The sequence below is a fragment of the Mixophyes fleayi genome, chromosome 1, assembly GCF_038048845.1.
Source record: "Mixophyes fleayi isolate aMixFle1 chromosome 1, aMixFle1.hap1, whole genome shotgun sequence".
Lineage (NCBI taxonomy): Eukaryota > Metazoa > Chordata > Amphibia > Anura > Limnodynastidae > Mixophyes > Mixophyes fleayi.
The window spans coordinates 312499268-312521200 of NC_134402.1; the positions used below are offsets into that span (position 1 = coordinate 312499268).

The 21933-nt window shown below is 39.5% G+C and overlaps 1 gene segment (V, D, J or C); it reads right to left on the bottom strand.

Annotated features, from left to right (window-relative positions):
* Positions 1 to 407: 407 nt before the first annotated feature.
* On the bottom strand, positions 408 to 11938 carry LOC142158200 (T cell receptor delta constant-like). The segment is given in 5 exon segments: positions 408 to 602; positions 2676 to 2780; positions 6034 to 6093; positions 6588 to 6854; positions 11855 to 11938. Coding segments are annotated over 4 exon segments (453 nt in total).
* Between the last annotated feature and the right edge of the window lie 9995 nt (positions 11939 to 21933).

Sequence of the window (21933 nt, forward strand, 5' to 3'; positions counted from 1 at the left end):
CAAACCCGCAGCTTAGTAAATCTAGCCCTTTGTCTGTTTTACCCAGTTTGTTTATTACTGTGTTTGTCCCAATTGTAAAATGCTACGGAATATGTTGGTGCTATATAAATAATGTTTATGATGATGATGTAGATGATGTCAAATTTTCTAGCAATATTAATTTTGATCGCTAATACAGTGATGAAAAACATGTTATGTGCACTAAATATAACAAATACCTTTTGTGACATTTGATGTATTGTATGTAATTAGTTCATTGTCTTTACCAAAAATATAGAAGATTGGAAAATAGAAACTGACAGTTGGTGAGATGTGTGTTACTGCAGAGTAATTTGGCCACGTGGGGCCGTGTTCCATTATGTTTCATTTGCGCTCTCACTCCTATTAATAACTGCCAACATGCAGAATTATAGATGCCCATACACTTTATTTACTAAAAATGGAAGTAAATGTCTACCTAAAAAGTATATCCTGTATGTAACACAGCTGCAGCTTAATATTTATTTTTAAACATCTATTGAGAGAATATATATATATAATATTGCATTAAAATGAGCGATGGAAATATCTTTCCGTGTATATCTTCATTGGCTCAATAGAATCTGAAAAAAACAGAGGTAAGGATGGTCATTTTATACAAATATGGTTCCTTTTTGCAGATTACTTAAACAGTCTAAAGCATATTACACTAGTAAGGGAAAAATGCAATTTGCTACATGAGGTAATGACAATACTGTGTGGTTATGTACTGTGAAGCATGTCACATCTCTGTATTATCTTGTTTTGGGATATTTGTTATTTCCAGATGAATCATATTTCTAGGCTAACAGTGTGATGGAGTGGACATGATGGAGTGTGTTGTAATCTGCTGCGTCCTTCCTCCTTACTTTGGGATATGCCAGTTGGTGTCACAAGTCAAGTAGAAGTGCACTTTATCTGTATTTAATGCATAGTTGCCTACTCTCCGACTCAGGAGACTCCCAGAGGTGAGACTTCCCAAACTATAGGCAATTTTCCCATAGAGGCATGTGCCTGCCTGCAAGGTGGGTCAGGATGCACTATAATGATACCATTCACATCATCAATTGGGCAGTGACATATCTTAATAATGCAAATCACGACTTCAAGTCCCACTGACTTCAGTGAACACAAAATTAGCATTATGTAAATAGTGTCATTAAGTCATATCCACCTATAGTTTTTAATACCTTTTTTTTTCATGTCACAGAAGTGAATTGTGTAAAGTAGGCAAGTATGATAGTATATATAGGGACATTTAATAAGGCATTGGAAGTGAAATCTGTGTGCTAGATGTCTCCTCTTCTGTGTTCATGCATTAAGAAAACTGTATTACCGGATTTTAGAAAAACACAATTTAGTGGCAGAGTTGAACATGTTTACACTTTGCTTTTCTTTTGCTCTATTACATAAAATTCTTAGAATATACTTTGGGCATATAGTGATTAACATTTTTGCAAAATGCTACAATTATCATAGAAATTAACATTATGATCAGTTAAAATATAAGCATTCAAAATGCAAAAACACCAAGTTTAAATAGTTGTTATTTGCAAACAGAGAATGACCAGTAACCCATTGGTGTTAAAAACCACACTTTTATTAGCATTTTTATCGCCAGTAAAAGCATGTAAACGAGTATAGGGATGAAACCTATTGATTTTAATGACCCAATATCCACATCCACTTGCACCTTGCAGCTGCTCTATTCACTCATGCTCACTGTAAGTGAAGTGAACAATTTGGGGTCAATGGAAAGTCCTTTATTGCCCCCCGCCCCCCCCCCCCCACCCCCCAATGGCAGTGTATGTGCCGGTGAGAAGCAGCTGGTCAAAAGTGATCACCGTCACTGGTATTTTCTTAACAGCAGTCATTAACCACTTTAAAAGTATTCAGTATATATAATACATGCATGTAGCCCCTAAACTGTATTACTGGACTGTGGAAAAACACAATTCAGCAGCAGAGTTGAACATGGTTACACTTTGCTTTTTTGTTGCTTTTTAAATAAACCTTATGGTACAGATTAACTCAATTTATTTTTACAAGGAACCAATGTTAGAATTTACTCTTTTTAGCTATGCTTTATGTTGCCTATATGTTTTCAATAATTTCCTACCTCTTTTCCTTCTCTACTCATTACTAATTGTAAGCAGGGCCGGTGCTAGCCTCCATGGCGCCCTAGGCATTTTTGCAAAATTGGCGCCCCAGCCCCCCCCCCGCAACAATCGGCGCCCTCCTCCCTCCTCCCTCCTCCCCCCTCACCCCGTCTTTCCTTACCTCACCACCACCGCCTCTCTGCTCCGTCTCCTCCCCTCCACTCACTGACACTAGTGAGTGGAGGGGAGGAGACGGAGCAGAGAGGCGGCGGTGGTGAGCAATTGCCTCTTCCCCACTCCCCTGTGCATCTGAATGCTGTGCGGCGGCCGTGACAGGTATGGTCAGCGGTCGCCGCACAGTTTTAAAGTAATTTTCATTCTGGAGGGCGCCCTCCAGAGCCCGGCGCCCTAGGCAAGTGCCTAACCTTGCCTAATGGGAGCGCTGGGCCTGATTGTAAGTATATGTATAATTTTTTTATTTAAAAAAAGCTACCACCTCATAGATTTGTTTAGTTACATTGCTTATATTACAGTGGAATATAGTATGAAAGATATTACCTCACAGGTTGAAGAACTTTGCTGTCATAATGAGGTTGAAAGCCACAACCTTGGTGAACAACACTCTCACTCCCAGGACAGTCAAGGAGAGCATGTTAACTCTTTCTGAAATATGACAGACTCAATGTTAGAAAAATATGAATTACAACATAGTTACAACTGTCCCCAAATTCCAGTTATGAAGATTAGTTTGGGAAGGTTTTTTTCACTGATAATGTCACTTTTTCCCACATTTGCCTCTTTTGTGTTCTATATTTTTTAAGTTTTTCAAAATACATTTTTGTCTTGTATGTAATGAAAGGTCACGTTATTGAAAGGCTACAGCATGAAATAAAATGAGGATGTAATTGGTGAACTCCTGATAATTGAACATTGACATTCTATCTACTGACTCACACCTGTTGCAGTGAAAAATATATATTTTCGGGACAGGTGCCTTCTCCCTTAACCTAAGAGTTGGTATAGGGAAATTGGTGTGGGGAAGCAGTGGATGTGCCCCCATGGGGCTTCACTGCACATGCACAAATTGCCAGCAGAGAGGCAGAAGATGCCACCAACAGTGGAGTGTGAACATCCATGCTCACCTGGGACACTCTGACATTGGATGAATCATGGAAAGGAGACAGCTGACCTTTGCCATCCACTGCAGAGGAATTTGTATGTACCTGGGTGCTATCATTAACATCTAGTGATGCTGCAGCAGTTGAAGTAGCAGAAGGGAGGGAGTCCTCCAATGACACGGCCAAAACTGCAGGAGTACCCTAAATCAGTCTAGCACTGCCAGGGCAATCTCTGATGAATACCACAGGGTCTGAGGCAAACGATGCATTCACTTCTGTCATAGATAATGCTTGTAATTTGACCCGAACTGATGCATCATCAAGAGCCAGTGGGAAATTCTTCAGACTGTCCAATGAAACCATGGCACTCCTGCTGAATCTGTCGTCCTATAAACTGGGACTATCTCCCAGGTCTGGAAACTTAACATTGCTCACCAGAGCCCTTAACTAATTGCTCACAGCAGCTGCTATTATCACAACAGCAGATGTTCCACCAGCACAGCTGCTGGTTGAGTCTGCAATTGATAATGACACCTGAGTTGTGGAAGATGCATATATCTCTAACAGAATATTTAATAAATTCTGAGAAACTTAGGGCTAGATTTACTAAACTGCTGGTTTGGAAAAGTGGAGATGTTGCCTATAGCAACCAATCAGATTCTAGCTTTCATTTATTTAGTGCATTCTTCAAAATAACAGCTAGAATCTGATTGGTTGCTATAGGTAACATCTTCACTTTTTCAAACCAGCAGTTTAGTAAATATACCCCTTAGTCTTCCACAAGAAGAAGAAGATTTGAAGATTAAATTTGAAGATTTAATTTTTTTACTTGGATATTCCCAGTAGCCAGGGCCGCCGACAGGGGGGGGAGCGGGTACATTTTACCCGGGCTCGGCCATGCCAGGGGGCCCAGGCCGGGCCCTCGCTGCTAATTTAATTATTATTATTTTTTTTTTAATTTTCTCTTTTGCGATATTTTTTTTTTACTTTTTTTTTTTTTCCCGTGGGGGGGAGGGGGGGGTCTTTGGTTTCTTGGGAGCTTGAAGAAAAAAAACCCAAAAAACCCCAATACTCACGTGATTGCGCGGCGCCGTGTCCCGCCTCTCCTCTTCTCCATTCACACTGACTGCCGGGCGTGACGTCATCAAGTCACGCCTGTCAGTCAGTGAGGAGCGCCGCAGCCAGCATGAAGAAAGAAGACAGAAGAGGAGACACAAGAGAAGAAAAGAAAGGAAAGAAGTTGACAAAAGGTAAGTAAAGAAACGGAGAGGCTAGGGGAGGAAAACAGAGAGGGACAGTACTATAAAGAAAGGGGAGAGAGAAACAGAGGAGGAAAAAAAAGTGAGAGAGAGGAACAGAGGAGGAAAAAAAGGAGAGAGCCACAGAGTAATAGAAAAAAAAGTGGGAGAGAGGAACAGAGGAGGAAAAAAAGGAGAGAGCCACAGGGGAATAAAAAAAAAAGTGGGAGAGAGGAACAGAGGAGGAAAAAAAGGAGAGAGCCACAGAGGAATAAAAAAAAAATTGAGAGAGATACAGAGGAGGGAAAAAAAGTGGGAGAGAGGAACAGAGGAGGAAAAAAAGTGGGAGAGAGGAACAGAGGAGGAAAAAAAAGTGGGAGAGAGGAACAGAGGAGGAAAAAAAGTGGGAGAGAGGAACAGAGGAGAAAAAAAAGTAGGAGAGAGGAACAGAGGAGGAAAAAAATGTGGGGGAGAGGCACAGAGGAATAAAAAAAAGTGGGAGAGAGGCACAGAGGGAAAAAGAAGGAGGGAAGGCAGCATGGAGGGCGCAGCGTGAGCATAAGGGGGCACAGTGTAGTTGTGAAGAAGGGGCACAATATTGTGTGTGTGACGGCACAGGGGGCTTGTTGCAATGTAGTGAGTGTGAGGTAGGTGGTGGATAATTAATGGGTGCTATTTTGTTTGTAGGGTGATGGTGGGGACTATTAATTTAAGATGGGGTGGTTTGGGGGCTATTGAATGTTGGGGTGAGTTTAGGGAGAATGAGGTCTATTTATTAAATGTGACTATGAATTATTTAATGGCAGTGATGGTTGCAGGAAATAGGTATTGCTGGGGCTGTTTGCTGGAAGGGAAATAGGTTTATTTATTAAATGTGAATAGTATTATTTTAATGTTGGGGCTGGAGGAAGGCCTAATTATTAATCGTGGGTGCTATTGATTTAACGCCGGGGCTGGCTGTAATTTTCTAAATGTAGCCATTTTTTTTCAAAATAGGTCCTTCAACATTCCAGGATCCAGACAAGCCACAACTAAAGAAACCAGCAGCCACAGGTGGAGAAAGTGAGAAGAACAGGTAGGAGAGAGCAGCACAGTGTGTGAAATGTTGTGATTCTAGTAGGGACAATACCAATTTTTGGTGAATATTGTGCCCAATGTAAGGTGTAGGCCAAGACTGAACTGTTTGTGTACACACTGCATTGTTTGTATACTACACTGTGGTGGTAGATGTCCTGAAAGTCAGGAGTGCTTGAACATATGTGACGCTCCGGCGAATTGAGAGCCTAGTGGTTTTGATGTTAGCCACGACCCAATGGCATGTTTGTCACGCCCCCAAATGCATGACCACACCTCCCAAAAATTTTGCGCCGCCGTTTGGCTAGCCACGCCCCTGAATGTATGACCATATACTCAAATTTTTTTGCGTTTACATTTTTTTTGGGGCTTACTCAACTATGAGGGGGGGCTCCATGAATTTGTTGTACCCGGGCCCTGAATTCCTCTTGGCAGTCCTGCCAGTAGCACTAAAATTAGAAATGTTATCATGTTTCACTTACTAACCAGAGGCTTGCTGACATTTAATGTGTTCAGAAACATCTTCAGGTTGAAGGTTATCCAGATCTATGATATAAATATAGGATACAACTTAATGGACATATGTATTTTTGTCAATCTAAATAAGAATGTAAATAAACTATACTGTTTAAGAACTGGATTTTTTAAAAACATTATGATAGGAACAGGACAAAATAGTAGAAATGTGTCATTTTTAGAATTGTAGTTTGGCTAATGTCTGCACAAAATAATATCTCACATTCTCTAAGCAATATATATTGAATAAGGTATAAAAACACATTTGATGGATTTGTATGAAAGAAGCCAACCTTCTCTCTTTGGAATATATTATGAATAGTACACTGGCAGAGCTTAGGATCATAGAGGTAATCCAACATATAAAAAGCTACCGTTTGTCTATCCTGGTCATAAATTAACTGATTGTTTGAATTGAAGTGGTATTTTGAGTGAAATAAATGTATTTACTGTAGAAATTGGAGCCATCTAATAAAATTAATGTATATTATAGTATGTCATGCAAATATAATTGAAAAATGTACATTTTAAATTTGAGTTTTTCACCCATCTCTCCTGGTGCTTGACCTGGCACTGCACATTCTCTGTTCCCAGGTTGGCCACAAGGACAGCACTGTACTTTCCTTGCTGAGACAAAACTGTGGGGGCCTTTATAGGTCCAATGTTTCTATCAGTAGAATTCATGTAGATCTCAACATCCTTGGGGTAGAAGTCCTTCACAAAACAGGCCGTAGAGGAATTTGCTTTCTGAGATAGCATGAACACTGTGGGTGAAGTGATCTTATTATCACCTACGATTGAAAACAAAAGTCTCTTGATATATAGGATAAGTTATGAACATAATTATGTCATAATATTTACTTTAAGGAGCTAATCCCAAGCAGTCTTTGACATTGATTATTACGATGCAAGTGTTATAAGGTATACATTGTGTAACACCTCATCTATAACATTGTTTTTCAAACTGTTTTAGTGCTTTTGTGTCATTTGGGCATAGAACACCTGAACATGGTACATGAAAAAAAACAAAAAACAATATACATCATCTCTGCTGACAGTCTTTGCTGATGATGGTGTTTTCTTAACCATCAATATCAGAACTATGTAAGTGATGGCGGCCTATTGGTGAAGTGAAACTATATTCAGTCTCAAGTTACTAGGAAGTACTATTTGGGGTAGATTTATCAAGCCTTCTTAAAAGGAAAAGTGGAAGTTTTGCCCATAGCAACGAATCAGATTCTAGCTATCATTTACCTAGTACATCTAGAACATGATAGCTAGTATCTGATTGGTTGCTATGGGCAACACCTCCACTTTTCCTTTTTAGGGAGATTTCAATCAGCTTTGAGGTTCTGAGGAACATCGCTGCTGCAGGATTTTTACAGAAATCTCTGCTGATTTTTCCTCACACCCCGAAGAGGTGAGAGGAGAAATTAGCAGAGGATTTACCGTAGTAACAGTAAAAATGTGCAGTCACAATGTTCTGAAAAACACTCCGGCTAAATGAATTCCCCACTCAGAAGCTTTAGTAAATCTACACCGTGTCTCAACGATGCCGCTAGTTCCTAGTGAATTGATAGACTTCTTTGTTATCAATATTGGCTCTGCTCACAAAATGGCTAACTCTTATGTGTACACTTTCTGTAATGTGATGATGGATACACAGTGGTCATATTTTCATTTTTATTACAAAAAACAAAGAAAGATGTTACCATACTTTTTTTTTTACCACTTTGGTTGTAGTAGTATAGTATATACTATATATACTATTTAATAGTATGTGATAGTATACTGTAGTTGATATATAGTGTAAATTAACTTGTGTATTTTTATTCTTTCACATAAATAACACATGGAGATCATCCAATCTTTTTCAGACACTAGTCAAAAGAAATATTGTATTATTTACAAAACAAATTTATGGTAATTACACTTTAGTTAGGGCCAACACTTTACACATGGTAAGCGCAGGAGGGCTAACGCTTTTCATGTGACGGCAACGTGTCACCCTAAGTTCTGAGTCCCTGCTCTGTGGTCTTCAGAGGAGCTGCGTATGCGCAGAGAAGCCATTTTCCGTACTGCCAAAGGGAATGCTCTAACTCCTGGTAGGTGGTTGTCAGAGCTCCCAGTGCCAGCCCTGCTTTCAGTTACTGTAGTAATAATGTCCTATGTACATGTCGGATGATTAAAAAAGAAAAAAAGTTTGTTTATAGTTCAAAGTTGGTCACAGCTCATCAGTAAAAGCAATATGCAACACTCTTTCATTGTCTTCCACATTAACAGACATTTTCTGTACTCTAGTGTATGCAAATGTATCAACCTAGCTCCTCCCCTTCATCAAATAATGGTGACATGATTTATTACCCAACCACCATATAGGTATGTTAAAAAATTGAAAGGAGTAAAAAATCAGTAGAAATTATACAAATATTATATTAAAAACACAGATAATCAATTTTTGTATTTAGTCCCAAAATAAACGTTTGCATTTGCTTTAGAAATCCATTTTGACTCATGTTTCAGCAATATTGTATATCTGTTACCACTCCTGCTGAGGACTGGATCAACCTCATGTACTTTTCAGAAATGGCTTATTAATCTACGAACTTCTCACCTGTAATTATTGACATACATGTCTGTATGACTGTATTGAGCATCACACTGTTTTACAAATAGTTATACTGACGACAAATTTTGTCCATTAGTTTGGGGGTTACTCCTCCCATCCCCACAATAACTTATTTTCGCTCTAACATGTTTGCTTACTTGGATGTATGAATTCACTCCTAATGAAATGGTCCCACATACTTTTGCAAAGTCTGAATTAAATCAAAGGTTTACTTTAAGCTACATTATCACCAGGAGCTAATTGTCTCCTTCCTTTCCCCGGAGGTCAGAAGGCTGCTTTGTGCAGCCATTTTTCCCAGGCTCCATGATTAGTGTTTCATTCCGGGCAAAAAAACAGGGCTGTATGGCAATTTGGGAATGAAGCTGTGAGTGTAAGGACCAATGAGGAGCCATGTTTGCGGACATTTCAACTACTCATTGGTCCTCACGTTTGCACAGCCATTTCAAGATGGTGAACAAAAATGTTCACCACTATACTGTAGGTGGTTCTGAAGCTTTGAATCCCTTACCTTCAGTGCTTCATTTTACAGATCAGGCCAGTATTTAAGTATTGTACTTCTAATCGAATCCAACATTGGTCAATATTCAAGATAAATCTATTTTTATTTGCATTTATTTTATTCTTCTTTCCTCCTTCAAAAATCAGCTGATATATTCCCTTTTATACGATTAATAGCTTTATATTGTCAAAATTCCTAGAAATTAATCTAATAATTAGATCTTCGGATTGTATGTGAAAATCAGAAAACATAAAATTATTGCTCCGTTACCAGAGGAATTATCAATAGGGTACAGAACCCTTAATGTCTTTTGGATGGTAGCTGGTTAAATAAATAATTAGATTGTGCTGAATTAGTTTACCATTTGTTTTCATTTGAAGTGCATATAATATATAGAGATATAATATTTTAGTCTTCAAACAAAGTTCCACATATGTCGTGAAACTTTGCAAGTTTGCAACTAACACAGATACAAACATGTAAATGTACAGTAGTACATACATGTCAATCTGGCATTTGTTTTGCTATTCTTGCTTAAACTAAACCGTTCAAAGTGATTTGCTGATTGACTGCAATACATATTTGTTTATATCTTTGCACCTATTTTAGTAAAGGATTCATATTATAGTTATATTGTCCAATGACCATGCTTTGAACCATTCAATGACCGCAGCTTCTCTGTGCTCACCTGATTCCACTATCAGTCTGGTACCCAGTCCAAACACTAAAGACCTCGCTCCACTATGCACAGTGAAACACTGCTTTGTAGAAATAACCTTGATATACATTAGGACTCTAGTAACTGATAAACAGTAACTACCGTATTTTTCGCTCCATAAGACACACTTTTCCCCCCAAAAAAAGTGGGGGAAAAAGTGTGTGAGTCTTATGGAGCGAATACTACATTGCACACCACCTGAGGCTACAGGACGGGTCCCGCTCTCGGCCTCCACAGATTTCCACCCGAACAAAAAGTTGCTGGAGTGCAAGAGATGGGTGAAGAGGTTATGCCTGAACCTGTCCCAGCGGCCGGCAAGAGGCACCGTCCGAGCCTGCGACCTCAGACCTCAACATACATTTCCGCTCGTCAGGTGACATTTCCTCGCTGACGGTATGTGCCAGCGGTTATCCCTCCACGACGGCTTTCTGCTTCCTGGAGGAGCTGATCCGGGAGTTCTCCTCATCCTACAATATCCCAGCTATTGCTCAGCCCAGAGTGCTGCCTTCCAGGAGAGACCATAAGATCAAATATTGTGGATATTGGAACCTCACCAACTACAAAAGACATAAGGCGTCCGAGGTGACAGTCGCTGTTAGCTGACACAGCAGAAGAGAAGATAACATTGTTACAAATAAGTGACCCATAGCTGTGTTCTAATAGATATTACAGCAGCAATTCAGTGATCTGTTATACAAGTTATACAAGTCTGAATGTACTGTGGTATTAGACAGTATTCCTGCGTATCCAAAACTGAATATAATTTACAAAAGAGGACCACTACTGGTGGTGTCAGTGATAATGACACATTGCACTGAGCGATGTATTCATTCTAGCTTGTAACCTTATGCATCCATCGTTTCCACACTGAAGCTGGCAGTGCACCGCCGTTTGAAGGAGCCCATCTTCGGTTCTTGTTTTCCTCCTCTAAAATCTAGGTGCGTCTTATGGTCAGGTGCTTCTTATGGAGCGAAAAATACGGTAATTTTCCTGAATAATTACATTTTAGATGTAGTAAAATGGTAATTGAATATTTATTTGCTCTAATTTAAAACCATTAGCATTGGAACCCTGGTATAAATACAAGAAAAGTCAGTAAAACAGTTGGTAAATTATATTTTCCAAATCAGTGAGCACTTATCTGTGTAGTGGAGATGAGTTACAATACAAAGCATGTGAATAGTGTCTATCCAGTACATAAAACAGAAAGCTTTCATGTGGTCACCTGATCATCATTGTATCCTGGATGCAGAATAGACAGTTATGTGTCAGGAAACAACGCAGCTGTAGAGAGTTAAGTTAACACTTTCAGTTCTGCAGTAGAAATCTAACTATTTATGTGTATAGTACATAACATCTTTTATATGGCACACAGGACATTACTGTATTCATCTTATATTTGAGTTTTTAATCTGGAAATCAATACTTTTCTTAATGCCATACTGCTAAACTATTAAGATTATAAGGGTCCATGTTTATTATTACACTATATTTTCTTTTTAACTGAGAATGTAATGTTTAGGGGTTTTCGTTTTTAAAACGTAGGCGACTTTAGTGCCTTTTGGCACTATTTTATGTAAAGTATATCAGAGGAAACATAAAGCAATAAAACAAGTAATACTAATAGCATGTACCTAACACTTTGGCACAAATTAACAAATAACAAGGACATAAGCAGGTTGACCATTCTGCAAACATGTGGAGATTTAATAGTATATGCTACATTCTAAGAATATACAGTATTTGCTTTTACTGTTAAATCCTGTGAAACTAAGTAATGCATAACAATTCATGCACATATCTGTAATAATGTGTATTTCAATTCTACTACATACATTTTTTGTATACTATATACAGAACACTAAATTTAAATAATGTGATTGCTGTCAGTTTCAATCATTTGTTTCTATAAAGTTTTCCAATTGTTATCAGAAAAGTCACTTACTTGGAAGGATTTTCAGGTACATTCATTTCCTTAATGTGTTTTTATCAGCCGTAGACCACAGTGAAATACACCAGTTCAAAAACGAGTCTCTGTAGAGCGTGGAAAAGAACACAGTGTGAGCACAAAGGGGATTGTGCATAACTGCATACTTACATCATTCATAAAGATCTTTTCTTAGTTAATGATACAAGTGAACAGCAAAGTAATGCAAACCTAACTCACTTCCAATATTAAAGAATTAATTCAATATGAAAAAGTTTTTTATAAACTGTAAAATAGTAATGCAACATTTTACAGTTTACTTTAATAAAAGTTCATGAACAATGTGTCCATATATCATAGTAACATAGTAACATAGTTGATGAGGTTGAAAAAAGACACCAGTCCATCAAGTTCAGCCTATTTTGGATCTCCTGCAATCCCTCACTTATATTTGAAATTGATCCAGATTCATTTCTGTTTCTGTTTCAATCTGGAAAATCCGTCCAGACCCAATATTGCAGTCCTATTTTTTCCCTATATTCACTGCTATCCTTCATTTTAATTAACGGTCGTGTCCCTGGATACACTTTTCTGTGTAAAAATTGTCTAACCCTTTCTTAAACATATCTTTTGAATCTGCCATCACAACCTTCCCTGGCAGTGAATTCCATATCTTGACTGCCCTTACTGTAAAGAACCTCTTCCTTTGCTGTTTTTTTTAAAATTTCCTCTCCTCTAAAGTTAGGTGGTGACCGTGTGTCCTGTGTATAGTCCTTGGGGTAAAAAGTTCTTATGAAAGTTCTCTGTATTGACCCTTAATGTATTTGTACACAGTAATCATATCTCCTCTTAGACGCCTCTTTTCTAAAGTAAACATTCTTACACGGGCTAACTTTTCCTCCTAACTTAATGACTCCATACCCTTTATAAATTTTGTTGCCTTTCTCTGAAACTTTTCTAGTTCCAAAATATCTGTTTATAGAGTGGTGCCCAGAACTGCTCCATATTCAAGATGAGGTCTTACCAACAATTTGTACAGTGACAAAATTGCACTGTCTTTCATTGAATCTATGCCTCTATTTATGCATGCCAATACTTATTTGCTCTTGCAGCTGCTGCTTGACATTGAGCACTATTGCTAAGTCTACCGTCTACGCGCACTACCAAATGCTATACCTTTATAGATTCTCCTAAATGAATCCCATTTCTTTTATAGATTGTGTGCTTGTTTTCGATCCCTAAATGCATAACCTTACATTTATCTATGGTAAACCCCATATTCCATTTGGCAGCCAAATCCTCCAGTTTATTTAAGTCCATCTGTAGAGAAGCTACATCTTGCTCTGAATTTATTACCTTACAGAGTTTAGTGCAACTGTAAAAATTAAAACTTTACTCTCTAAACCATCACCAAGGTCATAAATAAATACATTAAAAATGAGTTGCCCCAGCACGGAACCTTGAGGCACTCCAAGGGCCAGATTAAGGGAATGGAGGCCCCTGGGCTAAGGGTACTGTGAGGCCACCCCGGCTACGGGTACTGTGAGCCCCCCCCCCCGCATATATATAACACAGCATAATATAATAGTCTGCCCCGTTTCTCCTGTACCCCCCCGTGCGCTCACCCCGATTCCTTGTGGTCCAGATCCAGCCCTTCACTGCGGCTGCAGCAGGCATTCTACAGTCACACCCTGTAGTGCTTCTACGGTGCACAGTAAGCTCCTTACTGAGGAGATCTCATGAGAGTGATACTATGACTCATAGTCTCACTCTCACGGAAGCACTACAGTGACAGCAGGTAGCTAACAGGATAACATATGCTGTTAGCTGCCTGCCATTCTCCATGACCTGAAAGTCGGAGCTGGGGGCAGGGATGGTGCCAACCCGGTAAATGCAGACGATACAGAGAAATAAAAATAAAAAAAAAAAAAATATCAAGTTAAAATAGTTTCAAGGGCCCCCCAGATGCCCAAGGTCCCTGGGCTCTAGTCCAGAAAGCCCCCGGGTTAATCTGGCTCTGGTACTCCACTTAAAACTTTTGACCAATTAGAAAATGTTCCATTTATCACAACTCTCTGTTCCCTATTCTCTAACCAGTTTTCAATCCAAGTACAAATTTTGTTTCCCAGAACCAGCTCACCTATTTTGTAAACCAACCTCTTGGTTGGCACTGTATCAAAGGCCTTTGCAAAATCTAAGTAGACCACATCTACTGTGCTGCCCTGGTCTAAGTTCCCACTAACTTCCTCGTAGAAACTAATTAGATTAGTTTGACATGACCTATCCCTCACAAATCTATGCTGATTCCCACTAATAATCTTATTGCGCACCAAGTAAACCTGAACACTGTCCCTTAATATACCTTCCAGTGGTTTCCCCAGTATTGATGTCAGGCTTACAGGTGTATAATTCCCTGGTTGTGATCTCGTCCCCTTTTTAAACAACGGCACCACATCTGCTATTCGCCAATTCCTTGGTACTGAGCCTGATTAGATTGAATCTATGAAAATTAAAAATAGCGGTCTAGCTATTTCTGAGTTTAGCCTCATAAGAACCCTTGGGTGTATGCCATCTGGACCTGGAGCTTTATTTATCTTAATATTCTTCAGTCGCCTTTGGACTTCTTCCTTTGTCAGCCAAGTATTAATTAATGGTATGTTTAATTTTCATTTTTATGTATTATTTCTACCATTTGTTCCTCTCTAGTAAATACTGGAGAAAAGAAAGTGTTTAATATCTCTGCTTTTTCCTTAGTATCATTTATCAATCCCACCCATCTTACTTCTTAGGGGTACATATTATATTTTTAATCCTTTTGACATCTATAAACTTAAAAAACTTTTTGGGGTTTGTCTTACTTTCTTTTGCAACTTGTTTTTCATTTTCTAATTTAGCCTAATTTCCTTTTTGTATGTTTTATTACATTCCTTGTACCTACGGAAGGACTCCTCTGACCCTTCAGACTTAAACAATTTAAATGCATACTTGTTCCTTTGCACTTCTTCCCTTGGGTTGGGTACTAAATAACGATGTCCTAAACCCCCACAGCAATTAAGCCTACATGAGAACAGTGATAGAGGGCATAAAGATAGTGGTTTCCCCCGACTGCTTGCAAATCAGACTTCACATAAACACGGCGCATGAAGAGGGCGCCTTGGCAAAAACGTAGGTATACAGTGCGACACTGGCATTATTGGTATTACAGTATTTATGGAGGCGCCGGGCATAGCGCCAGTACAATGGTTTTCTTTTCAAAGCATTCTACATTGCACTGGCGCTACACCCGGCGCCTCCTTATGCAAGCATACACTTAAGTCTATTGCCTCACTTAGGTATTTTTTTTTCTTTAAAAAGGGCCTCTCCTTATCAGCTATGTCTCCCTTTCCCACCTCTCAACCCCCTTGACTTAAATTTCTCCTTACTACTCTCAATGTCTATCCCATAAATACCTGCTTGCCCTTCCCCCCCCCGAAGGCTAGTTTACAATCTCCTCCAACATTCTAACAATCTCTCCCCTAGCAGAGCAGCCCCCTCCTCATTCAGGTGCAATCCATCTCGACAATAAAGATGGCAGCTAACCAAGAAATCAGCCAATGCTCTAAGATTCCAAAACCTTCCTTCCTACACCAATCTTTTAGCCACGCATTAACCTCTCTAATCTCCCGCTGCCTCCCTGGACTAGTATGTGGCACAGGCAGTATTTCCGAAAATACTACCGTGGATGTTCTTGCCTTAAGTTTGTGACCTAAGTCCCAGAAATCATTCTTTAGGACACCACTTCTTCCTCTAACTCGATCATTGGTGCCAACATGCACCAAAACCGCCGGGTCATTCCCAGCCCCTCCCAACAATCTGTCCACCCGATCCGCAATATGCCGAGCCTGAGCACCTGGGAGACAACTCACTGTTCGGCATGCACTGTCCCAGTAACAGATTGCCCTATCTACTTTCCTAATAGTTGAAATCCCTACCACCACAATCTGCCTGGGTCCCTGAGTAACTTTGGTCCCCTCTATGCTGGAGAGACTATTCCCATGGTTGCTAGAAGCAGTCTCACCCAACTCTACCAGTTCTGAACTGCCTTCCACTGTATCTTCATCCAAGCTGGTAAATTGCTTAGCTCAGAACTGGCCTGCCTCTTCCTCTCTCTGCTACCTCTAGTAACTGTTACCCAGCTGCCTACCTCTGCATCCTCCTCTGTTTCTGCTCCACCTTGCTCAGCTAACGATTCAACAGTTAGTTGTAAACTCTGCTCCAGGTTGGCAATCTCTCTCAATGTTGCAATGGTCTGCTTTAGATCAGTTACCTGCAGCATATCATTGCAACATGTTATTTTATATATTTTCTAACAGCTTAAGTAATAAAGTATAATGCTGCAATTAGTGTAACACATTTGTCACCTCAGCTATTTAGAACTTATCATGCAACTAATGATGGGCCTGATGCTGCGTTAGATGCTTAAAAACTCAGTCCGTAAAATCGCGTATTTATGCCGATATGTTGAGATGCAAGCAGCCAGCTTTGCACTTCCTGGCACAAAGTAAGACAAATAGAGTGCAGATGGTAGCAGTTGTGAAGTTGTATTTATTTATTTATTTAAGTTGTATTTTATAGGGCATAAACCCTGGTGTATATCTTTAGTAGATAAAGTATAAGTATTAAGATTAAGATTCTTATTTATAATTATAGCATGTGAAGCAACAATCAATAGCAATATAATAAAATATAATCAGGGCACTGATATGAGATAATTGGAGACTTGGGGCCTGATTCATTAAGGATCTTAACTTAAGAAACTTCTTATTTAAGTTTCCTGGACAAAACCATGTTACAATGCAAGGGGTGAAAATTAGTATTCTGTTTTGCACATAAGTTAAATACTGACTGTTTTTTCATGTAGCACACAAATACTTGATAGCTTATTTGTGCACTGAAATTTAAAGTTGATATTTGTGTGCTACATGAAAAAACAGACAGTATTTAACTTATGTGCAAAACAGAAAACTAATTTGCACCCCTTTCATTGTAACATGGTTTTGTCCAGGTGACGCGAGATTCTCGCGCATGCGCAGAAGGACTTTTCGGGAGAATGGACGCAGAACTGTGACGACCATGCGTCTTCACAGGAGTACAGCTAGAGGCAACGCCGAAGAAGACCGGACTGTTCGCGAAAACAACTGAACCCAGTGGTGAGTGATTCCTCTAGCTTCATACTTTATTATCCCGTTTATCTGAATTTCAACTGTTTCGGACTAGGTCTAGTACCTATTTACACCACACTGTATGGATTGGATAATATCCACAAGAAAACTTCAGACTATTTTTATATCTCAAACACAAGATCTTATACGGAGAGACTCAAATTGGCTTTGCCATACTCCTTCATAAACATATCTCAACCATTATCCATTTTTGACTGATTTTTCTAAACTAATCAATAAATCCTTTTATGCATGCTCACTTATGTATATAGGCGCGTATGTTACAAAATGGTTGAGGTTGCTGTTGTATATATGTCAACCTATATGATTATTTTATTGACCATTTGTGGTTAACATTGAGACTAAGTCTCCAATTATCTCATATCAGTGCACTGATTATATTTTATTATATTGCTATTGATTGTTGCTTCACATGCTATAATTATTAATCTTAATACTTATACTTTATCTACTAAAGATATACACCAGGGTTTATGCCCTAACTATATAAAGAAAACTTCACAACTGCTACCATCTGCATTCTATTTGTCTTACTTTGCGCCAGGATTTATATTGTTCTAATCCAATCCCGGCTGTTTCTGAGGTTTGGACCCAGCTTTTCCGGTACCACCGCTCTGCCTGCTACCCTGCAGCTCTGGTCAGTGTGATAGGCCAGGGGGATCCATCCACAGCAACCCTGATCCATAGTAAGAGGTCAGGAGTACCAGCCCAGGTACACCAGTAACGGGGTACACTTGCAGCGTCAGTTACCAAGAAGAAACCCGGTACTGGATGCCGGTAAGGAGTCCAGTGGTGGCAGTATTTTTAAGCCCCTCTTACTGCTGCAAGAGGGCGCATTTGGGATAACGAAAGGGAACGGTGGCAAAGTAAGCCCAGCCGTTTCCCAGCAACAACAGACAGGGTGGCATAGGCTGTCCATTCTGTCACATATTTCTTCTCTTTTTATTTTATATACAGTGATGATGATGACTGATATATCTAGCATGCAGACCTTTAAAGCTCCAGCTTAAAGAGTATCTTGATGTGGGTGCTTTCTAACTCTCTATTTTAAGTTACACATATCTAAACATATGTGCAGCTCAAAATAACAAAGTAAGAGTGCAATTTTGCTGCCTTAAATGTATGTGTATATTTGGGCAACAAATTGTACTCAACATTTGAATGAGGTCCCTAGTCTGCAATTAGTAAGGAGCACCCTGATCCACCCAGCTCTTCACTTCTGTAGATGTTGCCATTTTGGTCTGCAAAGCTATGCCCTTACCAATAAAACAGGGCATAGTTGTACAAAAAGTAAGCCTAAGATTTCAGAGAGAAAGCATTTGAGCTGAGATTTTGCACATTTGCTGATCTGGAATGTGCCTTAATATATCCAAATAAAAATATGTTCAATACTTTGTCTTAATTTAACTGTAACCAATTTAACTGTAGCATACTATATGTACATTTTTTTTGTAAAAAAAAACCAATAAAATGCGTAGTAAAAATACAAAAACGATTAAAAAAATATTCTGGCACTGTAAGTGTTAGAAAAGTACACTTAAAACACTAATAAAAAGAGCTCACATCTGACAGTTGAGAGTTTTTATAACAGGATGTTGCAGGCTTCTTCTACTGTGGTAGTAATTAACTCAGAAGATGTAAAATACAGCATGCCCCCTAAGCTCACTCTTTCAAATTATGGGACTATATATTGTGTGTTTGTAAGAAAAATAGAACAGTTCTGCTTTAAGCATAGATATGCTTATTTTTCTGCCAATTTCAATGAATGACTTCTGACACACTTTAGAAAAGAAGAGAGGGGTTATTGGTTATCATTAATGACTAATAACAACTAATAACCACAATCTCTTCATCTATCATATTTGTATTCCGATATTTTTTTCATAATGTAGTATCACCATGGCCATTTTACCCTGATTCTAAATACTCTATTTGAGAATCCCAGTGTTCTGGGATATGGAAAGCGAATAATATGTAATACTCCTTTAGGTCACCTGTTAATTAAAAATATATAACATAATTAACGTTAACTTGAGAGCAACACAAAAAAGGGTAATATATGATAGGAAAGACACAAGACCCAAGAGGGTCGCCTACGGCGCTGACAGTAAAACACACTGATATGAAAAACACGAGGTATAAAAAGGCAAACAGATTCTTCTCTGCAGCTCTGACAGTGATCACATCAAATCACGCAACAAACATACCAATGGAAAAAGCCAGGCGCTGGGAAGGTTCTGTGATGTTCATATAATTTACATACCCTCCAATGGGGAGAGGTGGATGTTATCGAACCAGATAAAATGTAACAATGTTTATTATATAAAAAACAGAATAGTTCCTTACAACTATTCGAATTGTAAGGAACTATTCTGTTTTTGATATAATAAACATTGTTACATTTTATCTGGTTCGATAATATCCGCCTCTCCCCATTGGAGGGTATGTAAATTATATGAACATCACAGAACCTTCCCAGCGCCTGGCTTTTTCCATTCATATATGATAGGGAACAAATATGGATGTCTAGAGCAAAAGTAATTCCCTCTTTCTTTGTGACAGTTGTCCCTAGTTTTGGTGAAGCATGACTGTTATTACAGATAAATGCCTTTGTAGCTCAGCTAGATTGTATAGGGTACATTTTTGCTCATTATGATTTGAAGGAACTGACTAGATGTGGCCCCAGTAATTCAGCATACAAACAGAGAGTTTCTTTGGTCAGAAGAGATGGAGTTCACCTATTGACCTGAAGATCACTTGTGGCAGCATGCTAGCAAGGGCTCATACAGCCCTTTGAGTCATTTAAATGACTGGATCTTTACCAAGTAAGTGGTGGTAATCAGATGTTGGCCACTACTTTCCCTGTTTATCAATATGTGCACATAACCAACGTCAATAAAAAATCAAAATGCAGTAAAATGTGAAATAAATGGAATCCTCATAGGTTGTCTAATAGATAAATGTAGAGATGCTCAGGCTCAGTTCCCCGAGAATCGAACACACCCTGACTTGACTACCGAGCTGAGCCGGCTCTGTACATTCGCACACCCTTGGAATTGAAAACGAGGCAAAATGTCAGTTACATCATAGTTACATCGTTGGATCTCAAGAGTTTTGGATTCTAGAAGTACGGCCCTCCACTAGAGCCATTTCACAGAGGGACACAGAAGGGGTAGCACGGTTCTTTGCAGTCTCTAGTGCAGTTGGGCAGCATCATAGGTAGAAAATAAAGAGGAGGCGTAGCAGTGTTCTTCAAAGTCTCCAGTGACATTCAGGAGAGCTCCATTGCTCCATTGCTAATTGTCATTGCTGAAATAGAAATATTAGGGCTGGCAGTCTTGGTCTTCTATATCTGAAGTCACATTGTACTCTGTTATACAGATAACACACAAAGAGCAGAGCTCCATTGCTCCATTGCTAATTGTCATTGCTGAAATAGAAATAATAGGGCTGGCAGGATTGGTTTTCTAAATCTGTAGCCACATTGTACTGTGTTATATAGGTAACACACAAAGAGGAGAGCTCCATTGCTCCATTGCTAATTGTCATTGCTGAAAAAGAAATAATAGAGCTGGCAGGCTTGGTCTTCTAAATCTGCATGCACATTGTACTGTGTTATATAGGTAACACACAAAGAGGAGAGCTCCATTGCTCCATTGCTAATTGTCATTGCTGAAAAACAAACAATAGGGCTGGCAGTCTTGACCTAAATCTGCAGTCAAATTGTACGGTGTTATATAGCTAACACGCAAACAGGAGAGCTCCATTGCTAAATGTTATTGCTGAAATAGAAATAATGGTGCTGGCATTCTTGGGGGTAAATGTATCAAGCTGCGAGTTTGCAACTCCAGCGATTTTCTCAGGAGAGTTGAAACTAGCCGATGTATGAAGCTGAGTTTTCATACAAAATCGCCAGAGTTCTGCTTCTGTCAAAATCGCTACTTGCAAAATCGCCAGAGATCAAACTCACCACTGTTTGCCACTGCAGCTATACAAGTCTACAATGTATGAAGCTGCGAGTTAGCAAACTCAGGAGAGTTTGCTTCTAAACACGCCAGATACAACACGCTGCTTGATAGCAGCGTGTTGTATCAACACATCACTGTTACACTGCCCTGGCAGTGTTAAAATGTTAAAGAACAGATAAAAGTTTTAAAAAAAAAAAAGCGTGGGGTCCCCCCGCTATTTATGCTTAACCCTAGTGCTGCCTGACTAGTGCTGGTCCCGTGAAAATCGGAGAAAAATTTTGCGTGGGGTTCCCCCGATTTTCACTTTACCAGCACTAGGCAAACCAGCCAGGGTTGGCGGCACTATAGCAGGGGGACGCGCGGCAGGGGTCCCCCTGCCATAATGACTAACCAACCCTAGACTGTTCAGCGCTGGGCTGGATTCCCTAGGGAGTGGGGTCCACGAAAAAAACGAGTGGGCCCCCCCCTAGAAAGAACCAGCCCAGTGCTGATAGCACTAGGGCTCTTCGTACTACCCCTGGGCTGTGGGTAGTAGGGTAATACGGAGTAAAGTAGTAAAAAAAACAAACTGACACCAATTTTGTTTGTGGAACTACAAGTCCCAGCCAGCCAGGTTGCCAAAAACAGTGTGGCCATGCTGGTGCTTGTATAACTACAAGCACCAGCATACCCACGGCAGCCAGGGCATGTTGGCACTTGGAGAACCACAAGTGAACACCTCCTACCTAGTAGGAGGTCCTAGCCACAATGCTCTTACGCCGTTTGCGTAAGAGCTAACTACTGTGTTATGGTATTTTCCCACGCTAGTGGGGAAATCACATATTACAGTATCTAGCGCTTACACAATTAACGTAGCGCATTGCGCATGCGCTACGCTACTTGCGTAAGCTGTATTTACTGTATTACA